General features: G+C 42.6%; 1 protein-coding gene across 3 annotated transcripts in view; it reads left to right on the top strand.

Moving 5' to 3' along the window:
- The window catches only part of EZR (ezrin), a 52808-nt gene continuing 32129 nt past the window's right edge, over positions 1-20679 (top strand). The window contains exon 1 of one of the 3 annotated variants that reach the window (XM_011976429.1): positions 1-137. In XM_011976429.1, the coding sequence (XP_011831819.1) occupies positions 126-137 (12 nt within the window). In that variant the 5' untranslated portion in view covers positions 1-125. Of the gene's footprint in view, positions 138-8083; positions 8159-20679 lie in introns of those variants that run through there. The other 2 variants (XM_011976430.1, XM_011976428.1) reach the window with 2 other exon arrangements.

Here is a 20679-nt window from a genome sequence, read left to right as displayed (position 1 = left end):
GAGGACGGAGGCAGGGCCGACCGGCGCTCTAAGGGCTCTGCTTTGACTCCAGGTTGGGACAGCGTCTCCGCTGCTGCTGGAGAGTCGTGTTTCCGGGGATCGAGGATACTCAACAGGAACCGAAAATGCCGAAACCAGTAAGTTGCCCAGTTTCTGGGACGGGCGGACGGGGGAGGCTTCATTGGCGAGGGGAGGCACCTGCACGAGGTGTTGGGGCAGTTCCTGGTGGAAGAAGGCTTTTCTCACACGCAGAAGAGGATGGGAATAGGGGGTTGTCGCCGCTCTTTGTTACTTGTTGGCCCTTTTGTGGAGCGTTAGGAAAACACCATTTTGATGCTTTTCTCTGCAGTCTTTTTCTTTGTGAGCCCCCTCCCCAGTAGTTACGATCTTTTCTAAAAACTAGAGGCCCTTTTACACTGCTTCCGTCTGTTTTTAAAGGGTATGGTAATGCAACTTCGAATTTTCTTAAAAAGTCCAAATCACAGGGAGACTCAAATGGCCTCCGACCACACACACCAGCTCTCAGAGTTCCTAAGGGTCCGAAACCACAGGCGCCCAAGATCCAACTGGGAGATTTAAAGGGCATTTGGGAGAGGAGACTGGCTTTCGGAAGTTGCCGTTCAGCTTCGCTTCCTACGAGGCCCATGAAGCGGTGCCCTGTTCACCAGGAAACTTGCTGGCTGCAGCAGAATTTCTGTCTCTAACAGAAGGTTAGCCATGGACTTGAATTGTAGATGCAGGCAGTCGGCGGAGTTTGATGAGCGGCTCTTGGCACGCTGGGCCGAGCACTCCTGGTCAACTGATGAAAGGGCTGTGCCTGCGCCTCTGTCTCCTTGAATCTGTTTGTGTTGAGATTGCTGGCTAGGCCTGGGGGTTGTAGGCAAAAGGCAGGTTCTCTGGGACTGACACTTCTTAGAAAGTTGTATGTATTCTACCTGCTTTTAACGCTGGGGAACTAGTGACTAGACATTCGGGGGAAGGTTTAACATTTTTTGAGTTTTGAATCACAGTGGACAAAATAACAGGGTTCATTACAAACTGGGATTACAGATACATCCGGATTTTTTTTCTGGTTTTTCAAACAAGTTGGTTCTGTAATCAATGCTTGTGTGCCTTTTTTTTTTTTTTTTTTTCTTTTTTTGTTGGGGGAGGTAGTTGGCGGGGAGCAGAGTCTCCCTCTGTCGCCCGGGCTGGAGTGCAGTGGCCTGATCTCAGCTCACTGCAACCTCTGCCTGTTGGGTTCAGGCGAATCTCCTGCCTCAGCCTCCCGAGTAGCTGGGATTACAGGCATGTGCCACCATGCCCAGCTAAATTGTGTATTTTTATAGAGAGGGGGTTTCACCGTGTTGGCCAGGTTGATCTCAAAACTCCCGACCTCAGGTGATCCGCCCACCTCAACCTCCCAAAATGCTAGGATTACAGGCGTGAGCCACCACACCCGGCCTTGATGCTTTTTCTACTGTTAAATTTTATGTTCTCTAAGAAGATCTTTGTTAGAGGTATTAATTTTGCTGTTAGGTTAGAGAATATTAATATGCCAATAGATTCAGAAGCCAATATCATTTTTGCCTAAGTTACATTAAGATTTATTTGCGGTGCAGAGTATTTTCTATACAAAATTTTTCTTTTTAATTCAAACAAAAGTGACACGTGACATCCAGGCTTGACAGTGCATGTGGTATGAAACTGACCTAAGTACAACCCCTTACTTAGGCAGAGCTGAGTGCAAGAGTATGCAGAGGAGTGGTCAAGATTACCCTTCTGGGTATGGTTTTCTTTATTTCACTAAAAGAAGAGATGCAGAGCTCAGCTAAGATAGCACTCAGGAAAAAGTTAACCTGTTCTCAGTCACTACTTTTCTTTCTCGTAATGAATGGTAATTTATTTTTCTGGTTTCTTTTTTGTATCTTGGTAAAATATACAATTTATCCTCTTTTAGGTTTACATTTCAAAGGTATTAAGTACATTTACATTGTTACATCGCCATCACCAAGGTCCATCTCCAGAACTTTATCTTCCCAGATTGAAACTCTACCCATTAAACTCTCCCTCCCCATCCCCACCACCAGCCCTTGGCAACCACCATTCTACTTTCTGTCTCTGTGAATTCCACAACTCTAGATACCTCATATAGGTGGAATTGTGATAGCATTTGTCCTTTTATGGTAGTCTCATTTCCCGTAGCATAATGTCTTCAAGGTTATCCATGTTGCATTGTCAGAACTCCCTTCTCTCTTTTATTTCTTGTGGCGGGTATATTTTCATTTTGTTTTGTTTTAAAGGTCTTTTATGATAGATCAGAACTTAAAAGATGTTTCTGACATTTGACAAAGTGAAGATAGTTGTGAAACAGTTAAGGAAAGACAGTAGCCATCACCTTGTGTATTAGAGCTAGAGTTACTCTTTGAAAGACTGTATTTTGTATAATATCTACAATTAGAATTTTCAAACCTTTTTTGAGGCCAGGCAAGGTGGCCTGATGACAGGCATGAGCCTGTAATCCCAGCACTTTGGGAGGCTGAGGCAGGCAGATCACATGAGCCCAGCAGTTCAAGACTCGCCTGGCCAACATAGACTCTGTTTCTACAAAAAAATAGAAAAATTAGTTGGGTGTGGTGGCCTGCGCTCTGACTGAGCTACTTGGGGGTGGAGGCTGAAGTGGGAGGATTGCTTGAACCCCGGAGGTCAAGGCTGCAGTGAACTGAGATCAAGCCACTCCATTCCAGCCTGGGCAGCAGAGTGAGATGTTGTCTGAAAACAAACACAAACCTTTTTTGAGAGGCTTCCATTTAGTTCAGCCATACCTGTCTGCCATGGGAAATTTCTCCCTTCGCCTTCTTTGGCAGAGGAGGGTCTTAGAGATAAATTAAACACACTAAGCCTTTCTGTGTGTAAATCATATTAGAGCCATCCCACAAATCACTGATAAGAGTATAGTAGGTTGCACATACTTGAATATGACGCTTCGTAAGGCTGCTAGAGAGGATCCAGTTAGTTTTGGTTTGGTTTGGGGTTTTTTTTGCTGCCTGAGTAAATGTTAAAATGAAACATCCACCAACAGCTCTATGAATGTGTCTTTTAAACAAAGGTTTATTGATTCTAATTATTCAAGCTCAGGTTAAGAATGTTAGCGAAGAATGTTAGGTGGTTTTGTTGGGCTTAATGTTTAACAACTGGATTAAGGGGCAACCACACTTAAAGGATGGATACCTCTGAGTACTTGGCCTTCCACCTGATTCACTGCAACTGTTAACCCTTGAATTCAATAGGCAAAGTATTTTTGATTGATTTGTCTGAACTGAGTGAGTGGATGACTTTATGCATAAAACAGTATAACTGAAAATATTTATTTGCTGTGTTTTCTCCTAATACTATTTCCCAAAAGCAACACTTACTTAAAAGACTGAGGCCGTGCACAGTGGCTCATGCCTGTAATCCCAGCTCTTTGGGAGGCCGAGGTGGGCGGATCACAAGGTCAAGAGATTGAGACTATCCTGGTCAACATGGTGAAACTAAATGTCTCTACTAAAACTACAAAAATTAGCCGGGCATGGTGGCGGGCACCTGTAGTCCCAGCTACTTTGGAGGCTGAGGCAAGAGAATCACTTGAACCCGGGAGGTGAAGATTGCAGTGAGCCAAGATTGTGCCATTGCACTCTAGCCTGGTGACGAAGCAAGACTCCATCTCAAAAAAAAGAAAAAAAAAAAGACTTGAGTGTTTGTTCATCAGCAAGCAGGGTGACCTGCACAGAGGGCGAGACAGACCTTGTCCTCTGGAAGCTTAGTGTCTGGTACCTGGGCCAAGATGCAGGTAAACGCTGAAATTGAAAACCTGCTGAGTGCTGTCAGACTGGGAAGGAGCCTAGGTAACGCGTGACACAGTCGAGAGGAAAATCATCTGATGGGGAAATCGGCAGACTGTATTGAGAAGTAACACTTCAGCTGAATCTTGCTTGAGGACTGGGGGGTGCGCGTGGCAGCACTCCACAGGAACAGCTGTGATCTGTTGTCTGGTTTTGCTTTTCCCACAGCTGCTTAGGGGACTCTATTCATGTGTGACTGGCTGACATCCAAGGAGGGTGATTTGGGGTCCCAGAGGGAGCCTTGGCCTCTGTTCAGGCCAGTCCCCAGGACATGGTGTGCTGTGTGGCCTTGTGGGTCTGCCCCATCTGGGGAGAGGTGTAGGAGTTGGTGCTCAGTTCCTTGGTCCTGGGAGCGTCCTCTCTGCCCGCCCCTTCGTGTTAGGGTGACTGCAGAGCGCCTTACTCTCACACTTGCTTTCTTCTGCCCAATGGAAAGAAAGCATGGGGAGTGAGCAAGGAAAACCACTGTAGTTAAGCTCAGGAAGGAAAAGGGTGTTGTGTTCAGGGCTGAGATCTCTTTAAGCTGTCATGAGAACCATAGAGCTGAACTGCCTTTAAGTGACTCCAACACATCTTACCTGTTCATTTCTGAAGTGTTCTTATAGACATTTCTAATATAAAAGCAGGTTTACCTTTCATTAGGAAAACTCTGAAAGCATGTTCACATTTCTACTGTGCCAAAATTTTAAGGTAATTTCTGAGATTACCTTACTTCTTTGGGAATACATAGTCTTTTTTTTTGTTTGTTTTTTTGAGACGGAGTCTTGCTCTGTCGCCCGGGCTGGAGTGCAGTGGCCGAATCTCAGCTCACTGCAAGCTCTGCCTCCCAGGTTTACGCCGTTCTCCTGCCTCAGCCTCCCGTGTAGCTGGGACTACAGGCGCCCGCCACCTCACCTGGCTAGTTTTTTGTATTTTTTAGTGGAGACGGGGTTTCACCGTGTTAGCCAGGATGGTCTCGATCTCCTGACCTTGTGATCCGCCCGTCTTGGCCTCCCAAAGTGCTGGGATTACAGGCTTGAGCCACCACAACCGGCCATGCCTTTTCTATTAAATATTTTAACAGGGACAATTTACTGACTGTACCCCCCACCCCCACCCCTCCACAACTGAGGAGGACACGTGGCATCTGTTTCCACCCCTCCTCCTCCAGGAGGGGCAGTAGTGAATTAGGGTAGCTAACATTTTGCCATGTGGCAGTGAGAAGTGGTAAGATGAGTGATTTGCCATGATCACACTGTAAGGCACAACGAATGTATTTGGATGTTCACAGACATAGTCCCTGTCAGCGGGTTTATAGTCTGGTTTGGGGGACAGACAGCAATCCCAGAGTAAATGCAAAACTGCACCTCCAGAGAGTATTCCTGAAGAGGGTACGTGAGCCCTGAGAGTAGATGAGGTGTGTGTGCTGGTGGGGGTGCAAATAGGGAAAGTCAGGAAGGCATCCCTGAGGAGGTGACCGACCTCCCCGGGCAGAGGTAACAACTTGTGCAAAAGCCCTGTGGTGGGAGGAAGTAGTGTGAGTTTGGGGTTCCACATGAAGCCCAACGTGGCTAGAGAGGAAGACAGGTCAGGCCATGCCTCGTAAGCCATCCTTGGGCATTTTTTAGTTTAACTTGGGGTTTTGACCGGGAGGTGACATAATCAGATTTGCCTTTTGAAAAGTTGACTGTGATCTGTAATAGGAAAATCACAGGAGGCAGGAGACAGCAAGGGTAGTTATGGTAGCCCATTGAAGGAGCTCATAGCTTGGACCAAGGTGGTGGTGGTGGGAACAGAAGTGGATGCATTTGGGGGTTCTTTGGGAGATAGAATTGATAGCACCAGGTGATGGGTTGGATATGCAGAGCCAAGGGTGGTGTCAAGGCTGACTTCGGGTTTCTGGCTTTTGCAAGTGGATGTATGGTGGTGCCATCGCTGAGATAAATAGTCCTGGAGAAGGACCAGGTGTGGGGGAAGGCGTGGAGTCTGGATTTGTTGTACATGTTAATACATTTGTGACAATGGTTGATGAAAAAAGTCCTTGCATTCTTTCATTATAACCACTGCCCCCCAAAATACTAAAGTACCACACTTCTTAAACTACGTTATTTTAAAGTCCAAATAATTCAGTAGCTTTGTATGTTTTCCCTGAGTATATGTACACACTGTACATACCTAAAGTTAAGAGGAAGGGTTAATTTAGTGCAGTGTTCTCAAAATTTTGTGTACACTATTGTCTGGAGACTGATTCCTGGGTCCCTTGAAGAACTAATAAGACTTCCATCTCTAGGATGAGGTGCAGGCTGGGTGCTTATGTTTTAAATAAGCTCTCCAGATGGTACTGCTAATTCAGTAGGAAAAGGGCAGTTATTATATATTCCTTTCTCCTGCACCCCAATCAAGCCCAGTGTGATTTCAGAGCACCCACTCGGGCGAAAGCAGTCACTGATGCCCAGCCACCTTCTTAAAGTCCGGCTGAAATGCCGGGAGTGCTGTTATTGGTATTTGGGACTCGAACAGGGGCTAGGATGACTCTTTGTGAAAAAGAGCCATAAAAATAAGAATTTCGTAGCTAATTTACTGCTTACCTGTACTTGGGCAGGCAATTCAGCATAATATCCTTCTGACTTGAGTTTCTCTCTTCAGGGAGTCCAGTAGCAGAGCTTCATTTGGCAGTGCCCAGTGGTCTCTCACATTTTGGCTCTTTGTTTTCAAAGAGAAAAAAAGAGGCTAGACATTCCCTATAAATGGTAGGGAAGTAGAAGATCCCATTAATGCCTTGTTCCTCTTTTCTCTTTTATTCCTTCCACACTGGCCTCTTGTTAATGAAATAATGTGATTTTTTTTTTTTTTGGAGACAGGGTCTCTGTCACTCAGGCTGGAGGGCAGTGGCACAGTCACAGCTCACTTCTGCCTCAGCGCCCCCCACCCCAGCTCAAGCTATCTTTCCACCTCAACCTACTGGGTAACTGGGACCACAGGCACACACTACCACACCCAGCTAATTTTTTATTTTTTGTGAAACGAGATCTCACTGCGTGGCCCAGGCGGCGGAGTCTCAAAATTCCTGAGCTCAAGCTCTCCTCTCACCTTGGCCTCCCGGAGTGTTGAGATTACAAGGTGTGAGCCACCATGCCTGGCTGATAATGTGGTTTCTAACAAAAATGTTGAATAATGTTATTAATAAATACAGTTTGGGAAAGGAAAACTCTCAGCGAACTATAATTTTTTTTCTTAATTTTTTAACTTAAACTTTTATATATCTTTGACAATTTGGAGATTCTTAGGGTGGTTTGATATACCTGCTTTCTAATGGTAGTTAGACGTTTCAACTCTATTCTGAAGCAGTGAAATTCAGTCTACTTTCAAAGTCAGTGAATGCATGTTAATTTATCCCTTATTTCAGTAGTAACTACGTTGAGACTCCCCAAGTACTCCAATTAGTTTTTAATTTCAGCACTAAATGTATGTTTGTTGAAAAGACCAAAGGTTGCATTATTTTCCTTCTAATATATTTACCATCCATGCCTGTTGACAAAAAGATTTTTCCAGATTGCGGTAGTTTTCAGAACCGAATGAAACCATTGTGCTGTAATGCGTCTTACAGACTTTTGACTGAAATGCTTGATGTAGTTAATATACGTAGTTTATTTCAAAATGAAACTACAAAGAGCTATAAAAAGAATTTCATAGCTAATTTACTGCTTACCTGTACTTGGGGAAGCCATTTAGCATCTGAGAACCTCAATTTCGTCAGCCATAAAATGGGAGTTAGTTTTTAAGTGGAAAGAATGTTAAGTAAGATAAGCGGAGACAAAGTTTTTATCAGTGAAATCCAAACAACTCATCTTCAGATGCTGTAAGCTTTATGTGTTTCTTTTTTGTTTCCCCACCCCCTAAATGTTTTTCAAACTTACCCTGTTAGCTAAAACGTTGGGTTCCTATAAACAAAGTAAAGTTTGTCCATTGGTTTTCTCAGGGAAAAAGCAATATGAACAGTTTGGGTTATCTTAGTAAAAGGGAGGGCTCTGATTTTCTCTTGTGTCCATCCTCTGTGTGTTCTAGTCGGACTTCCCTTATCAGTCACATGGGTATCACCTTCATGTGTTGAAACGCTATTATATCCCATTATGTGCTTGGTGCAGGGACAATAAAAATAAGATTGGTTTTGCCTTTAAGGAGTTCTCAGTCTCCTAGTGAAAGCAGATTTGTAAACAATTTACAGTGCAGTATAGTGCATTATAATAGAGGTCCTCATGGAAGAGAAGTGTGCCCTGGGAACCAAGGAGGGCGTCCCAGCTGGTAAGATCCTTTGGGTGAGTGTGGAGGGATGTGGGCTTCCCAGTCAGCAGTGGTCAGTTCTGTTTTCCTTTATTCATTAACCCCTTCTTAACACTTACAGGTAAATGGTAATGCTGTTTCAAAGGAAATGTAAAAGTTCATTAATAATTAATCCTTTTAATCTAATATACTTGAGAAAACAAAACCTTAAAAGCAAAATAAAAAATGTCTCACCATGACCCACCTTTTTTTGATAGGAGAGGAACCAGTATCACCTGAGGATCAAACATATCAGATTATCAGATTTTGTCAGTATATCAGATTTTGCTCATGTTTTTAAGTTTGAAGTCACTTTTCTGCAACCTAATTTTGTTTTCCATTTTTGCCTGAGAGATCGATTTTAAACTCCCTGTGTGGACAGTTGTCATTTCAGATATTGTAAATAATTGTTTTTACTTTAGGATGGGGTAGGTAAACTGTCATCTTAGGGCTGAGTCTGGCTGTGGCCTGTTTTTATTTGGTCTACCAGCTAAAAATGGTTTTTATATTTTTGAAGGATTTTAAAAACGACAATATGCAACGGACTCCAAATAAGGCCCTCAAAGCCTAAAATACTTACTGACTGACTCTTTAGAGAAACAAATGGGCCAACTCCTGCTTCTAGCATAAAAATAATTATTGTTAAGCATTTATTATAACCTTGTATATATTTTATGGCTGGACTAATATTTGGAAGCAGATCCACCCCATTGGTTCCTGTTTTTAAAAAATTATTCTCAAAGAACAGAATGTCTTTTGTTAGCCAGTATTGAGCGCATCATGGGCGCTGAGCATGGACTCAAACTCACTGAGGAGAGGCATAGTGGTACCGAGGTAATGTTTTAAACAAAGCTGGTGTTCGGGTGGGTCTTTGTGTAGAGAAAGTGGCAGTATCTTGTGTCACACTTGCTAAGCCATTGTGTAATGACAGATTTCTGGCATATGCTAAAAGAAAGCAATTTGTACCTGATATTTGAGTTGGAAAGAGAATGGTATGTAAATAAATTGCTTTTTTCCTCATTGATAGTTTAAAATGAGCTTTTGACCTACTATATAGTCTGTATGTGAATTTCTGACTGCTGATGTTTTATAAGTCCATTACTGATTGAGAACACCCTGTCTAAAGTACAGCTCCATCTCTGTCTGCGCTGTGCCCTACTTTACTGCACTCATAGAACTCAGTCTCCACCTATAACGCTGTCAGGTGCTAGTTTATTTGTGCTTTTTGTCTTTTCCGGCAGCAAAGAAAGAGGATTGATGTTGCTTTTGTGTTTTCGAGATGTGGTCTTGCACTGTTGCTCAGGCATGAGTGCAGTGGTACAGTCATAGCTCACCACAGCCTTGAACTCCTGGGGGGACTGCAGGCGCTCACTATCACACCTGACTAATCTTTTTATTTTTATTTCTGTAGAGATGAGGTTTCACACTGTTTTTTGCAGGCTGGTCTCAAACTCCTGGCCTCAAGCCATCCTCCTGCCTCAGTCTCTCAAAGTGTTGGCATTATAGCCATTAGCCACTATGCCTGGTCTGAGTTTTTTTTGTTTTGTTTTGTTTTTTGTTTAGCATTATTATTTTATTGCAAACTTTAAATTCTCGTTTATTGGTAGGAGAAATAGAGGGAAGGAGGACGACCAAATAGGTAAACATACCTGCCTCCTAGTGGGTAATCTTGGGCAAGTTTTTTCACCTCCCTTTGCCTCCTCATCTGTAAACAAGATCCTGCATGCCCACCTGAGATGCCTGCTGAGATGGCACACAGGAAGCGCCTGGCCTTGTGCCTGGCCCTGGTCAGTAAGGGCTGTGTGGTTCCACTTGTACTCACTAAATTCTAATCTGATTAAAAGCTTTACTAGCTCATAATGGTCATTCTTTTCCTCTAACTTAGCAGCCCAGTGAAATAATGTAGTAAGTAAATGTAACCTTGCTTTTTGTCCTTTTGATGCCACGTGAACACAGCTGTCTTGCTAGACCCCTATTGACTTCAGCGGGGACAGCACCAGGTTTGTTGGAAATTTACATATGGGATAGTCCAGTGGTAGTGGGTTGGACAGAACAGCAACTGCTTCCCGAAAGCTTGCAAAAAGCATGCAGTTTACATAGCATTTTTACTTAACATGCTCCCCCTAACAGCCTCCACCTGGCAGCCTTCCTGTAACCCAAAACAAAGGGCCTGTGGGCTGGGGGTTCAGATGTTCCTCATAGACAAGGAATTGATTTCAGGGTTGGCCACTAGGATTCCTTAGCTCAGAACTCCACACACACATTCTTCTTAAGTTATGAATGTTAGGTACACCTGTACAACCATCCTGCATAAAATTCATTTCTTCAATAGAGCACCTACTCCGTGCCAGGTTTTCAGGTGCTGGGGAGACATTGGTGAACAAAAAAGGGGCTTTTAAAGGATTATCACCTGCTTGGTTGACAGTCACATCCAGTGAATGGTGGCACTCATTTCCGGCTAGTGTGTATTTGAGCCTGAAATGCACATTGTCCCACCTTTCCTCAATGGCAAAATGCTCTAGAAAGTAGATGCTGGTCTGACTAAATAAAATGGGCTTTCTGTTTGGAGTTGTAAAGGGAGTCGTGCCTTCCTCAGCCCCTCCTGAAAGAAAGACCTGCTTTCAAGAAGCTTATATTGCAGGGGGAAAGACATGTCTAATACATTGTCAAGGCGTGATGAGCGTGCAACTGTAAATGTTCACCTAGGCTTTGGCAAGAGGTAGAGTTAACTTTTATTCTTTACTAACTCTTTGAAGCATTAAAACCATTGGGCAGAGTGACTTATGAGTGAACCCACAGTGATGTGTTTTTGTTGGTTTTCTGGTAAATCACTTTTGGGTTGGACATTGAACCATGATGGTCTTTCTATAAGAACTTGTTTTTGCAAGGGTTTGGTGATAAGTCCATCATTTGCCAAGCCCACTTACTCTTCCATCCTTTCTCAGGTGCTGTGGTTCAGGGAAATGATTGTTTTGATAGTATTTTACCTGTTGCACCATTACTTTATCTGTAAATTTCTTGTAAAATATGACTTGTTATGTTTGCGTGTGTGTGTGTCTGTGTGTGTGTGACAGAGTCTTGCTCTGTCGCCCAGGCTGGAGTGCGGTGGCTCGATCTTGGCTCACTGCAAGCTCCACCTCTCGGGTTCGCGCCATTCTCCTGCCCCAGCCTCCTGAGTAGCTGGGACTACAGGCGCCCGCCATCACATCTGGCTAAATTTTTTTGTATTTTTTAATAGAGATGGGGTTTTACTGTGTTAGCCAGGATGGTCTTGATCTCCTGACCTCGTGATCCACCCACCTCAGCCCCCCAAAGTGCTGGGGTTACAGGCGTGAGCCACTGCGCCCAGCCTGTTATGTTTTTAAAGATAAAATTAAACCACAGGTCATTTGGTTAAAGCTTAGCACATAAATATGAGATTGGAATCACTTTATTTGTAAACATATATATAGTGTATGTTGGTACAGTATTTTCATTAAGGTGTGTTTCATTGCCTCTGTTAAATAATTAAGGGTGTTGGCTTCTGGGATGTTGAAGTATTTGCTTACATAATCCATTGCTGTTTGGGTGAGACTCTTAAATGGATTTAGACGGTGAGATATGGTGAGAAAACTGGGTTTTTTATTTAGAACCTGGTTGAACAAGGTAATGTGGAAATAGTGTGATAACAAGTTGCGTTATATAACTTGAACAAAATCAACTGCAAAAAGACATTTTCAAAGAAATGGAGGAAAATTGAATATTTACTGAACTTGACATATTAAGGAATTGTTTTAAGTTATGTTGGATGTGATAGTGGTATTGTGGTTTTTTTTTTTTTTTTTTTTTTTAGTGCTTTAGAGCAATACACTGAAGTTTTTACAAGCGAAATAATGAGGGCCTTAAAATTTGCCAGCAAAAAAAAAAAGTGAAAGTGGTAGAAAGAGTAGAAGAAAGAAAAATGGTGTTGAAGCTGAAAAAAGAGAGCATGGAGGATCATGGTACTAGTTATTCTCTCTATATTTATGAATGTTTTCAACTTTCCATAATACAATATTTGCTTTTAAAAAGCATGTTATAGGGTAGAAAGGGAGAGATGCTTTACTTTTACTCATCATGAAGTGCCTGAGTGTTGAGGTGGGAGGATCCCAGGGCGAGGGCAGGTCCCCCATTTCCTGCTGTTGGGGCAACCTTTGTGCTCTGGATCAAATGAGTAACTGATTTAATCCCACCCGGGCCATCTCACCCTCCGTGCACATGTTTTAAAAGGAGGTCTCTACTGAAAATTGCAGCTGACTTGGAAACACGTAGAACGATTTGTTCCCAGTTTTTTCCACTATTATTCTGTATTCCCAATATTTTGGGGGGCCCATAGGAAGGGGGAGAGTGCTGTGACCCAACTGGGAACAGGTCATTGTCTTAATAGCAACTTTCTCAGACTTGAAAATTGAAATGAACAAAATAAGGGGCATCTACTGGGTAGGGCTTTAGCCATTTTAAGAGATCAATTTACGTACTGGTGCTGTGGGCAAGGATGGGGGAAGGAAATACAGCAAACCATGGGTCGGGGTTGGGGTGAGTGATAGGGTTGTAAAGTGTACACCATGTCTTCTCCAGCCAAGTAATGATGTATAAATTATGCCATTTCAGATGTAACATAGTTGATACTGATAGTATAAATTGAAGAGGTTTTTTTAAAATTTTAATTTAGTATAATTTCAGAAATGGTGATTTTAAAAGTAAGTTTTGGTGGGGTTTGCTTATTTAAGCAAATTTTGTAAGCTTACTGATTTAGTTTGGAATTTTTAAAAGGAGCTATTTTGGTCTTGCTAATTATTTTGATAGATGGCAAAAGTAAAGACTGGGGTGAGTTCAAATCTTGTCTAATCGAAGTTTCTTATGGGAGAAATGTTCTTTAACATTACATAATATTGCTCATGTGATCTTAACTAGGGGCAAAAATTTATCTCGGCAATGGCACAAGACTTAAGTATGGTTTATGTCATATGTCCTCTAAAACAACAGGTTAGCCAAGAAATTTTTTGACTTTTTTTTTTTTTTTTTTGAGACGGAGTCTCTGTCACTAGGCTGGGAGTGCAGTGGCACCTTGTAGGCCCACTGCAGCCTCCGACTCCCTGGTTCAAGCGATTCTCCTGCCTCAGCCCCCCGAGTAGCTGGGATTGCAGGCACGTGCCACCGTGCCCAGCTAATTTTTGTATTTTTAGTAGAGACGGTTTCACCATGTTGGCTAGGATGGTCTTGATCGCCTGACCTCGTGATCCACCCACCTCGGCCTCATTGCGGCCTCATTGTTTCCTAGACTTAGCGTCTCACCGCCCAGATCAGAAAGGAAAAAGTCTTCACAGGCTTCTAAATTTACAGAGAGAACCATGCGTTCCAGGTGAATAGTAATGTTTAATCTATAGGCCTTTAGTTCCCTGTGTTTTCTGAGCCTAGAATTAAAACCAACTCTAGCATATAGTAAGCCATCTTGGCCTTGTCCCTTACTTTTGTTTATGTGTATAGTTACTAAGTTTACTAAGTAGTTACTAAACTTAAGTTTCTGTATATAATTACCTACACATTTCAGTGAAGCATGTTGATGATGAAGTATGTATGATATACCTAGTGAAACTGAAATCACATGGTACCCAATCAAGACTCAGACTTCACAAGTTGATTAGATAAATTCTCGTTCAAGGTCACTTTCTCTTTATTTTGCCTGCCCGGAGGTGAGGAGTTGAGAAGGATGTAGATTGTGTTTCTAGAAAGAATAGTTTCTTTTGCTGAATGTAACATCCTTTGATTATTTCTTTTGCCTTTCCTAGGAGAAAGTGTTGTTTAAGCATTCCAGTTTACTTCCCTGTTAGATAACACACAATGTATGTTATACCCAGTGTAGAAGAAGTTGGTTCTTAGAGACACTCACCGAATAGGGACTTAAAAACTAACAGCTAATAGGTCTCAGGAGCATTATTTTCATATGCCATCAGCAGGTCGGAAATGGCCATCATTGTTACTTGGCAGTGCAGGCTTGGAACTTGGGCATGACTAGCAGTCATTTCATTGTCAGAGCTATGGAAAGCAGTTCCTTTCTGCCTCCCAAATGCAGTGAACAGTAGGGAGGGCTTAGCACAGAACTGTTTCCAACCTGGTTTTAAAATGACCCTCTTTTTAATGTGAATGCCCAGAAAGTTCCCTTCTAGTTCTAAGGTCATGATTTTCTCACTGATTATAATGAGTGCAAATGGGACTGGTTTGTCCGCTTTTTGTGTTTGTTAAGCAGCCTTGGTCTGACAGGATGTGGGTCTAGAGGCAGGAAGTGGCTTACTCTCAGAGGCAAAAGGAGCTATTTAGAAGGATTTGAGATTTCATTACATGTTCTTGAAATTATGGGGTGGCTATTAATCTGGACTCTCTCTCTCTCTCTCTCTCTCTCTCTCTCTCTCTCTCTCTCTCTCTCTTTCTCTCTTTCTCTCTCTCTCTCTCTCTCTATATATATAATGTTACATAATATTTACCCTGGAATTGGGAAATACAAACTTTTCAAAAGCTTAGCACCATTGGCATCTATTTAAAGATACTATTTTAGGAGTAATGTTAAAGAGCACAGATATTTGGGTAGCTGATTACCAGAAGTTGAGGGTCTCAGTTTCCTTAACCATTAAAAAAAGGTCATCAGACGAGGATAGCCTATACCTTGTATCGAGTACTCATTTGGAGTCACTCTACCAGTTATACTTCATCACTGTTCTGATTGGTCTACTGAAAACATACATTTATATAACATAAAAATATAACAAAGATACCTGAAAAATCAGTTACTAGGAAATTCCAAGCCTCCACTTCTGTGTCAGTACTCTGCCCTGTTAACATCTGCTGCACATTAAGAATTTAGCCTTGACATTTTAAGTTTAGCCTAATGGTGGTGGTGGAGGAGGCAGTAAGGAGAACAGTTTAGAAAAGGAGTTGTGAATGGCATGTGGTGTTAGTTTTCATCATTTAAGTTACTCAAAAAGTACCGTAAAGTGCTTCTGGCTTCACTGGGAAATGAGTCCCTGCGTCCCTGTGGTGTCAGGAGGATCGCAGAGTAGGAGACACGGCCCCTAGGATACTGGACATGGGTTGGGTGCTGTGTTTGAGGGATAAACCATGTATGGTTCTTGTGCTTTAAACAAGCAAAAACCTGGCTGGGCACGGTGGCTCACACCTGTAATCCCAGCACTTTGGGAGGCCAAGGCGAGTGGATCACAAGGTCAGAAGATCAAGACCATCCTGGCTAACACGGTGAAACCCTGTCTCTACTAAAAATACAAAATTAGCCGGGTATGGTGGCGCATGCCTGTAATCCCAGCTACTCGGGAGGCTGAGGCAGGAGAATCACTTGAACCCAGGAGGCAGAGGTTGTGGATCGCGTCACTGCACTCCAGCCTGGGCAATAAGGGCGAAACTCTGCCTCAAAAAAAAAAAAGCAAAAATCTAACTAGCTATGGTCAATGTAGAAGTATACAAATATTCCAGAAGAACTAAACTATAAGGTGTTTGTAAATATTTAGATGTGAATGAGTATAAGCAGAACGTATCATAAAAAATCCTAACAAAAATTGATATTTGGCAAATCTCCCTTTCTGCCAGACTTGCTGGCAGTTAAAATTTGAAACAGTGACTGTACCGAAATGCTTTTTATTCAGGTTAAAAGTTGTACTCCCATTTCCTAAAATGAGGACTGAACTGAGAAACTCTAGCTACAGCTGCTTGGTTTTCCATAGAGTTAAGTTGGCTCCTTTGATGTTGAAGTCTGTAGTTATGACCTTGCTTTCATTAGTAGTTAGCACCTGGGCAGGTACTAACCAATGAATGCCCTTTACACCTGGCAAGAAGGAATGGGTGGGGAGGCCAGATTGTTTCAGTTAGCACTACATTGTGGTGGGTTTCATTTTCTGATAGACACTGCCTACAGGCAACTAAGTCATTCCATTAACTGTCATTGTCAATCCATGTGTAGCCAAACTTGAATTCTCCTGCTGGTTTAGCTTCCTGATGGGGAATAACTGCTGTCACAAGGGACAGTGTCTGTAGCTCCATCATGGGCCCCAGGACGTCCCACGGCAGCTAACACTGGTCTGTACTCGGGACTCTGCCACCTGGTCAGTGACTTTCTGTGCATCATGTTCCTGGGAATAGTATGACTGTCCATGATTCCCAGGAAAGCTCGAGGAATGACTGAGGACAAGGAGCTAGCACTTTGACCCCTGTGGGGAGTGCTGTCTATAGTGGTTATCAGGGTTGTGACAAGTGGACTCTTGTGAGCTCCAACACTGGATGATTTTATTATTCCTATTACTTAGGCAATAAAAGACTAGTACATATCCTGGTGTTATATAATTATATGAAAACTTATCAGAATGAGTTTTATAACTAGTGTACCCATGTTTTTGTTATTGTGCTACAGACAAAATGATGCACTGAAATTTTACTGAATTACCTGACAATTTTTGTTACAACTAATTCTGTGCACTTTTTACAAGATTTGTGGAGCGTAAGTAGGTGGCTGGCCTTTCTTTGGCATCTGAACATTTTCCTGAGTCCAATAGACAAGCAGATTTTTTTTTTTTTTTTAAATGGAGACAGGGTTCTCCTCATGCCCATAATCCCAGCACCCTGCCCAGTTCAGGACCAGGCTGGCAACATGGTGAAACTCCGTCTCTGCTAAAAATACAAAAGTTAGTTGGGCATGGTGGTGCATGCCTGTAATCCCAGATACTCTGGAAGCTGAGGCAGGAGAATCACTTGAACTCGGGAGGTGGAGGCTGTGGTGAGCCGAGATTGTCACTGCACTCCAACCTTGACAGCGAGACCGTGTCTCAAAAAAAATAAAGACAGGGTTCTGTTACCCAATATGGTGGCACAATCATGGCTCACTGCAGGCTTGACCTCCTAGGCCCAAGTGATCTTCCCACATTGGCGTTCCAAAGTTCTAGGGTTACAGGAGTGAGCCACTGTGCCCAGTCAAGATTTCTTTGCCTTTGTGCTCACGTTCTTCTTTAACCTTAAAAGAAGAGGTCATATAAAATAATGATCAGGTATAATTTAAGATACAGAAAGCTCGATCGAAAGGAGTAGCTGCATCTTCATTGCATTTGCAGATACATCTCAGGATTATTAGTACAATTTTTTTTTTTTTTTGAGACAGTCCCACTCTGTCACCCAGGCTGGAGTGCAGTGCCGCAGTCTCAGCACACTGCAGCCTCCATCTCCCAGGTTCAAGCGATTCTTCTGCCTCAGTCCCTGGTGTATCTGGGATTATGAATGTGCACCACCACACCCGGCTAATATTTTGTATTTTTAGTGGAGACGGGGTTTCACCATGTTGGCCAGGATGGTCTCAAACTGCTGGTCTCAACTGATCCGCCCGCCTAAGCCTCCCAAAGTGGTGGGATTATAGGCGTGAGCCACCGTGTGCAGCCCAGCGTGATGTATTTATACTGTTATTTCCACCTCCTAAAGGTCAACAAGGACACTTAGCTCAAGAAGGCTGATGTTGAGAGAGACCGCTTATCAGAACAGGATCTCTGAGGAAAAAGGGAGCTTAAATATGTGTCCCTGGAATTTCTTCTAGCCCTTCCTTTCCTCAGTGACACGGCCACTGCTATGGGTGGGAATGTTTAGAGAAGAACCCTGACCAGTGGTTGATGTCTTTGTCAAGTATACTGTCAGGTCAATGTCATAGATTGACTTTTTATATATATATATATAGAGAGAGAGAGAGAGAGACTTCATTTAATAGAAAATAATATTTTAAGGACCACCTTGCTATTTTACTTCTCTAATAATGTTTTGAATATTTTGATAAATACCTTTAGCAACATAGTGGTTCTCATCTCAGCCCTCTTTGTCCTTGAAAGATGTTATTTATAACAGGGTGGTTTCTGGACTGCCTTTCTGGAGTAAAACTTGGGCACTTATAACCGTATGCTTGCTGGAAACCATAATGTTAAATGTAGTCATTGGGTTATCATTTGCAACTACATTGATATAATTTTGTATATAAAACAGTTTGCTACTGGGAGCAGCATTGTTCATGTAAGAAAGACATTGGCTTCACATAATACATGGAAACAAAGTTATCTTTTCAATGTTAACTGTTACTGTAACACTCCAAAAAAAGGTTGTTGATGTGGAGAAAGAAGAGCTTAAAAAACCCACAAACAATTCACTTGCCTCTCGGGCTTTTCTGCTTTGCCTACCTTGACTGAATTAGAGTATCTGCATTTCTGCACTAAGCTGGTTAAGGTTTGCTAAGTCAATGGTAATGTTTTACAGAGCTTGGCTATTTGTTAGCCAGCATTTGTGGAAAACAACCAGTGTCTGTCATAGCTAGTGCTATAATTTATTCAGTTGGCATATTGTTCATGGAGACAGTGAGATAAGGGGATCAGGATCCAGAGAGACTACTAAAATATGTGAGTCCATCTGTTGTGATCTGAGGTTTCATTAGAGAAAACCTGTCTGCTAGTACAATGAATGGAGACTTAGTAAGGATATTTTTGTATAAAGGATTATAAATCAGCAGAGGTAAGTACATTAATCTTGGCCAAACAGGTCGTGTCCTTTTGCATTTTCCCGATGGCAAGTTCTGCCCCCTGCTGCCCGGGCACTGTTGGTCATAGCGTGGCCTTGGCCAGCAGCATTGGCATCAGCTGTAAGCCGGTAAACATGGAAATGTAGGCCCTTCCCAACCTGAGTCAGACCCTTAGCCTGGGGTCCAGGAAACTATTTTAACAAGCTCCCACGTGATTTTTTTCACATTTCAAATTTGAGCACCTCGAGGGCCTGTGAATGGCTGCATATAAGGTACAGCTGGCCATATGTCTTAAATGACTTCAAAGGGGTGTGAGCCAGGCCTCCTCTTCCCACACCAGACTTCATGAACCATGCCTGTTATTGTCATTTTTTGTGAGCAGCCGTGAATAGGACTGGGGGAGAGAGATGTTCAGCCAATAAAGTCTAAAATGGAAAGGGAATGTTCAGTTATAACAAAACAAATTTTTGTAATTAGAGTGCTGGGTTGTGCTCAGCATCATTGGAATTAAATGTGGAGCAGTGGCTCACACCTGTAATCCCTGCACTTTGAGAAGCTGAGTTAGGCAGATCCCTTGAGGTCAGGAGTTTGAGACCACCCTGGGCAACATGGTGAAATCCATCTCTACAAAAAATAGAAAAATTAGCCAGCTGTGGTGGCGGCTGCCTGTGGTCCCAGCTAAGGAGGCTAAGGCAGGGGGAATCTCTTGAACCCTGGAGGCAGAGGTTGCAGTGAGCTGAGATCGTGCCAGTGCACTCCAGCCTGGGTGACAGAGCGAGACCCTTTCTTAAAAAAAAAAAAAAAAAAAAAGTGGAGCAGCAAACTAAGACCCTCTTCCATCGAGGGAGGTCTCTGAAGCAAAGCTGAGCCGGCCTCTCAGCTCTGCACTGGTGGGGCACCCCATGGTGCCCAGAAGCAGTGAGAGGGCTAAGGCAGCAGAGCGCAGCATGGCCGTGCATGATTGGAGTGCCGCTACTGCGTTCATGTCAGTTTAGCAGCTGGCAACTTCTAAGAACGTAGAATATTTTCATTTAGAACTTAAAAACAGTAAACCCTAAAAGTTTAGTTTTTAAAAATTCATTTTTGTTTCTCTCTAAAGATTTTTATTTTGAAAATGACCACAGTCTAGTTTGAATGCCATTGTTTCTCAGCTGTTTCTTATTTGCAATTGCTAAAAGCAGCAAGGAGCAAGTTAAATGTCCATCACCTGAATGGGTAGACAGAAGTGACATCCACACAATGGAGTATTACTGGGCAGTAAAAAAAGAATGAAGTGCTGGTACATGCTGCAACATGAATAACCCTTTTAGGCATTATGCTAAGTCATGGGATTCAGTCACAAAAGACTGCATGTTATAAAACTCTGTGTCTCTGAAATGTCCAGAATAGGCAGATCCTTAGAGACAGAAAGTGATTGGTGGTTTCCAGGGGCTGAGGGATCAGGAGGAATGGGGAGTGACTGCCAGTGGCCATGGAGTTTCTTTTTGGGCTGACAGACTATTCCAAAACTAGATAGCAGTGTCAGTTGCATAACTGAATATACTAAAAACCACTGAATTACAATTTTACATGGGTAAATTTTATGGTAAATTATATTTCAATAGCTGCTACTTAAAGTACATAGTGACTCAACATGAAAGGAAACATACAGTTTTGTCTCTAATTACCCAATTAAGTGAACCAAAATAGCAGCTACAAAGCTTTTAATTCATTTATCATTGGTTGTAAGAATTTTCCCTATCATACTCCCATCTGTGGGAGAAAATTTACTGTATCTACTTCCTATCAGAGCATTTCTAAGTATTTGAAAGGTCCTATCCAAATATTTGAAAGCTGTTAAAAGTTGCTGAAGTGGCACCTTCGGAAGAGGGCTGGAATGTTTGATAATGGCGTTGACGTTTTAAATGATATGGAAGGTCAAACTCGCAAAGTAATCTTGGTGGTGGTGGCTGGATG

Source organism: Mandrillus leucophaeus, unplaced genomic scaffold (assembly GCF_000951045.1).
Source record: "Mandrillus leucophaeus isolate KB7577 unplaced genomic scaffold, Mleu.le_1.0 Scaffold166, whole genome shotgun sequence".
Classification (NCBI taxonomy): domain Eukaryota; kingdom Metazoa; phylum Chordata; class Mammalia; order Primates; family Cercopithecidae; genus Mandrillus; species Mandrillus leucophaeus.
The sequence above is the reverse complement of the archived record's forward strand: the minus strand, read 5'-3'. Positions and strand labels throughout refer to the sequence as shown.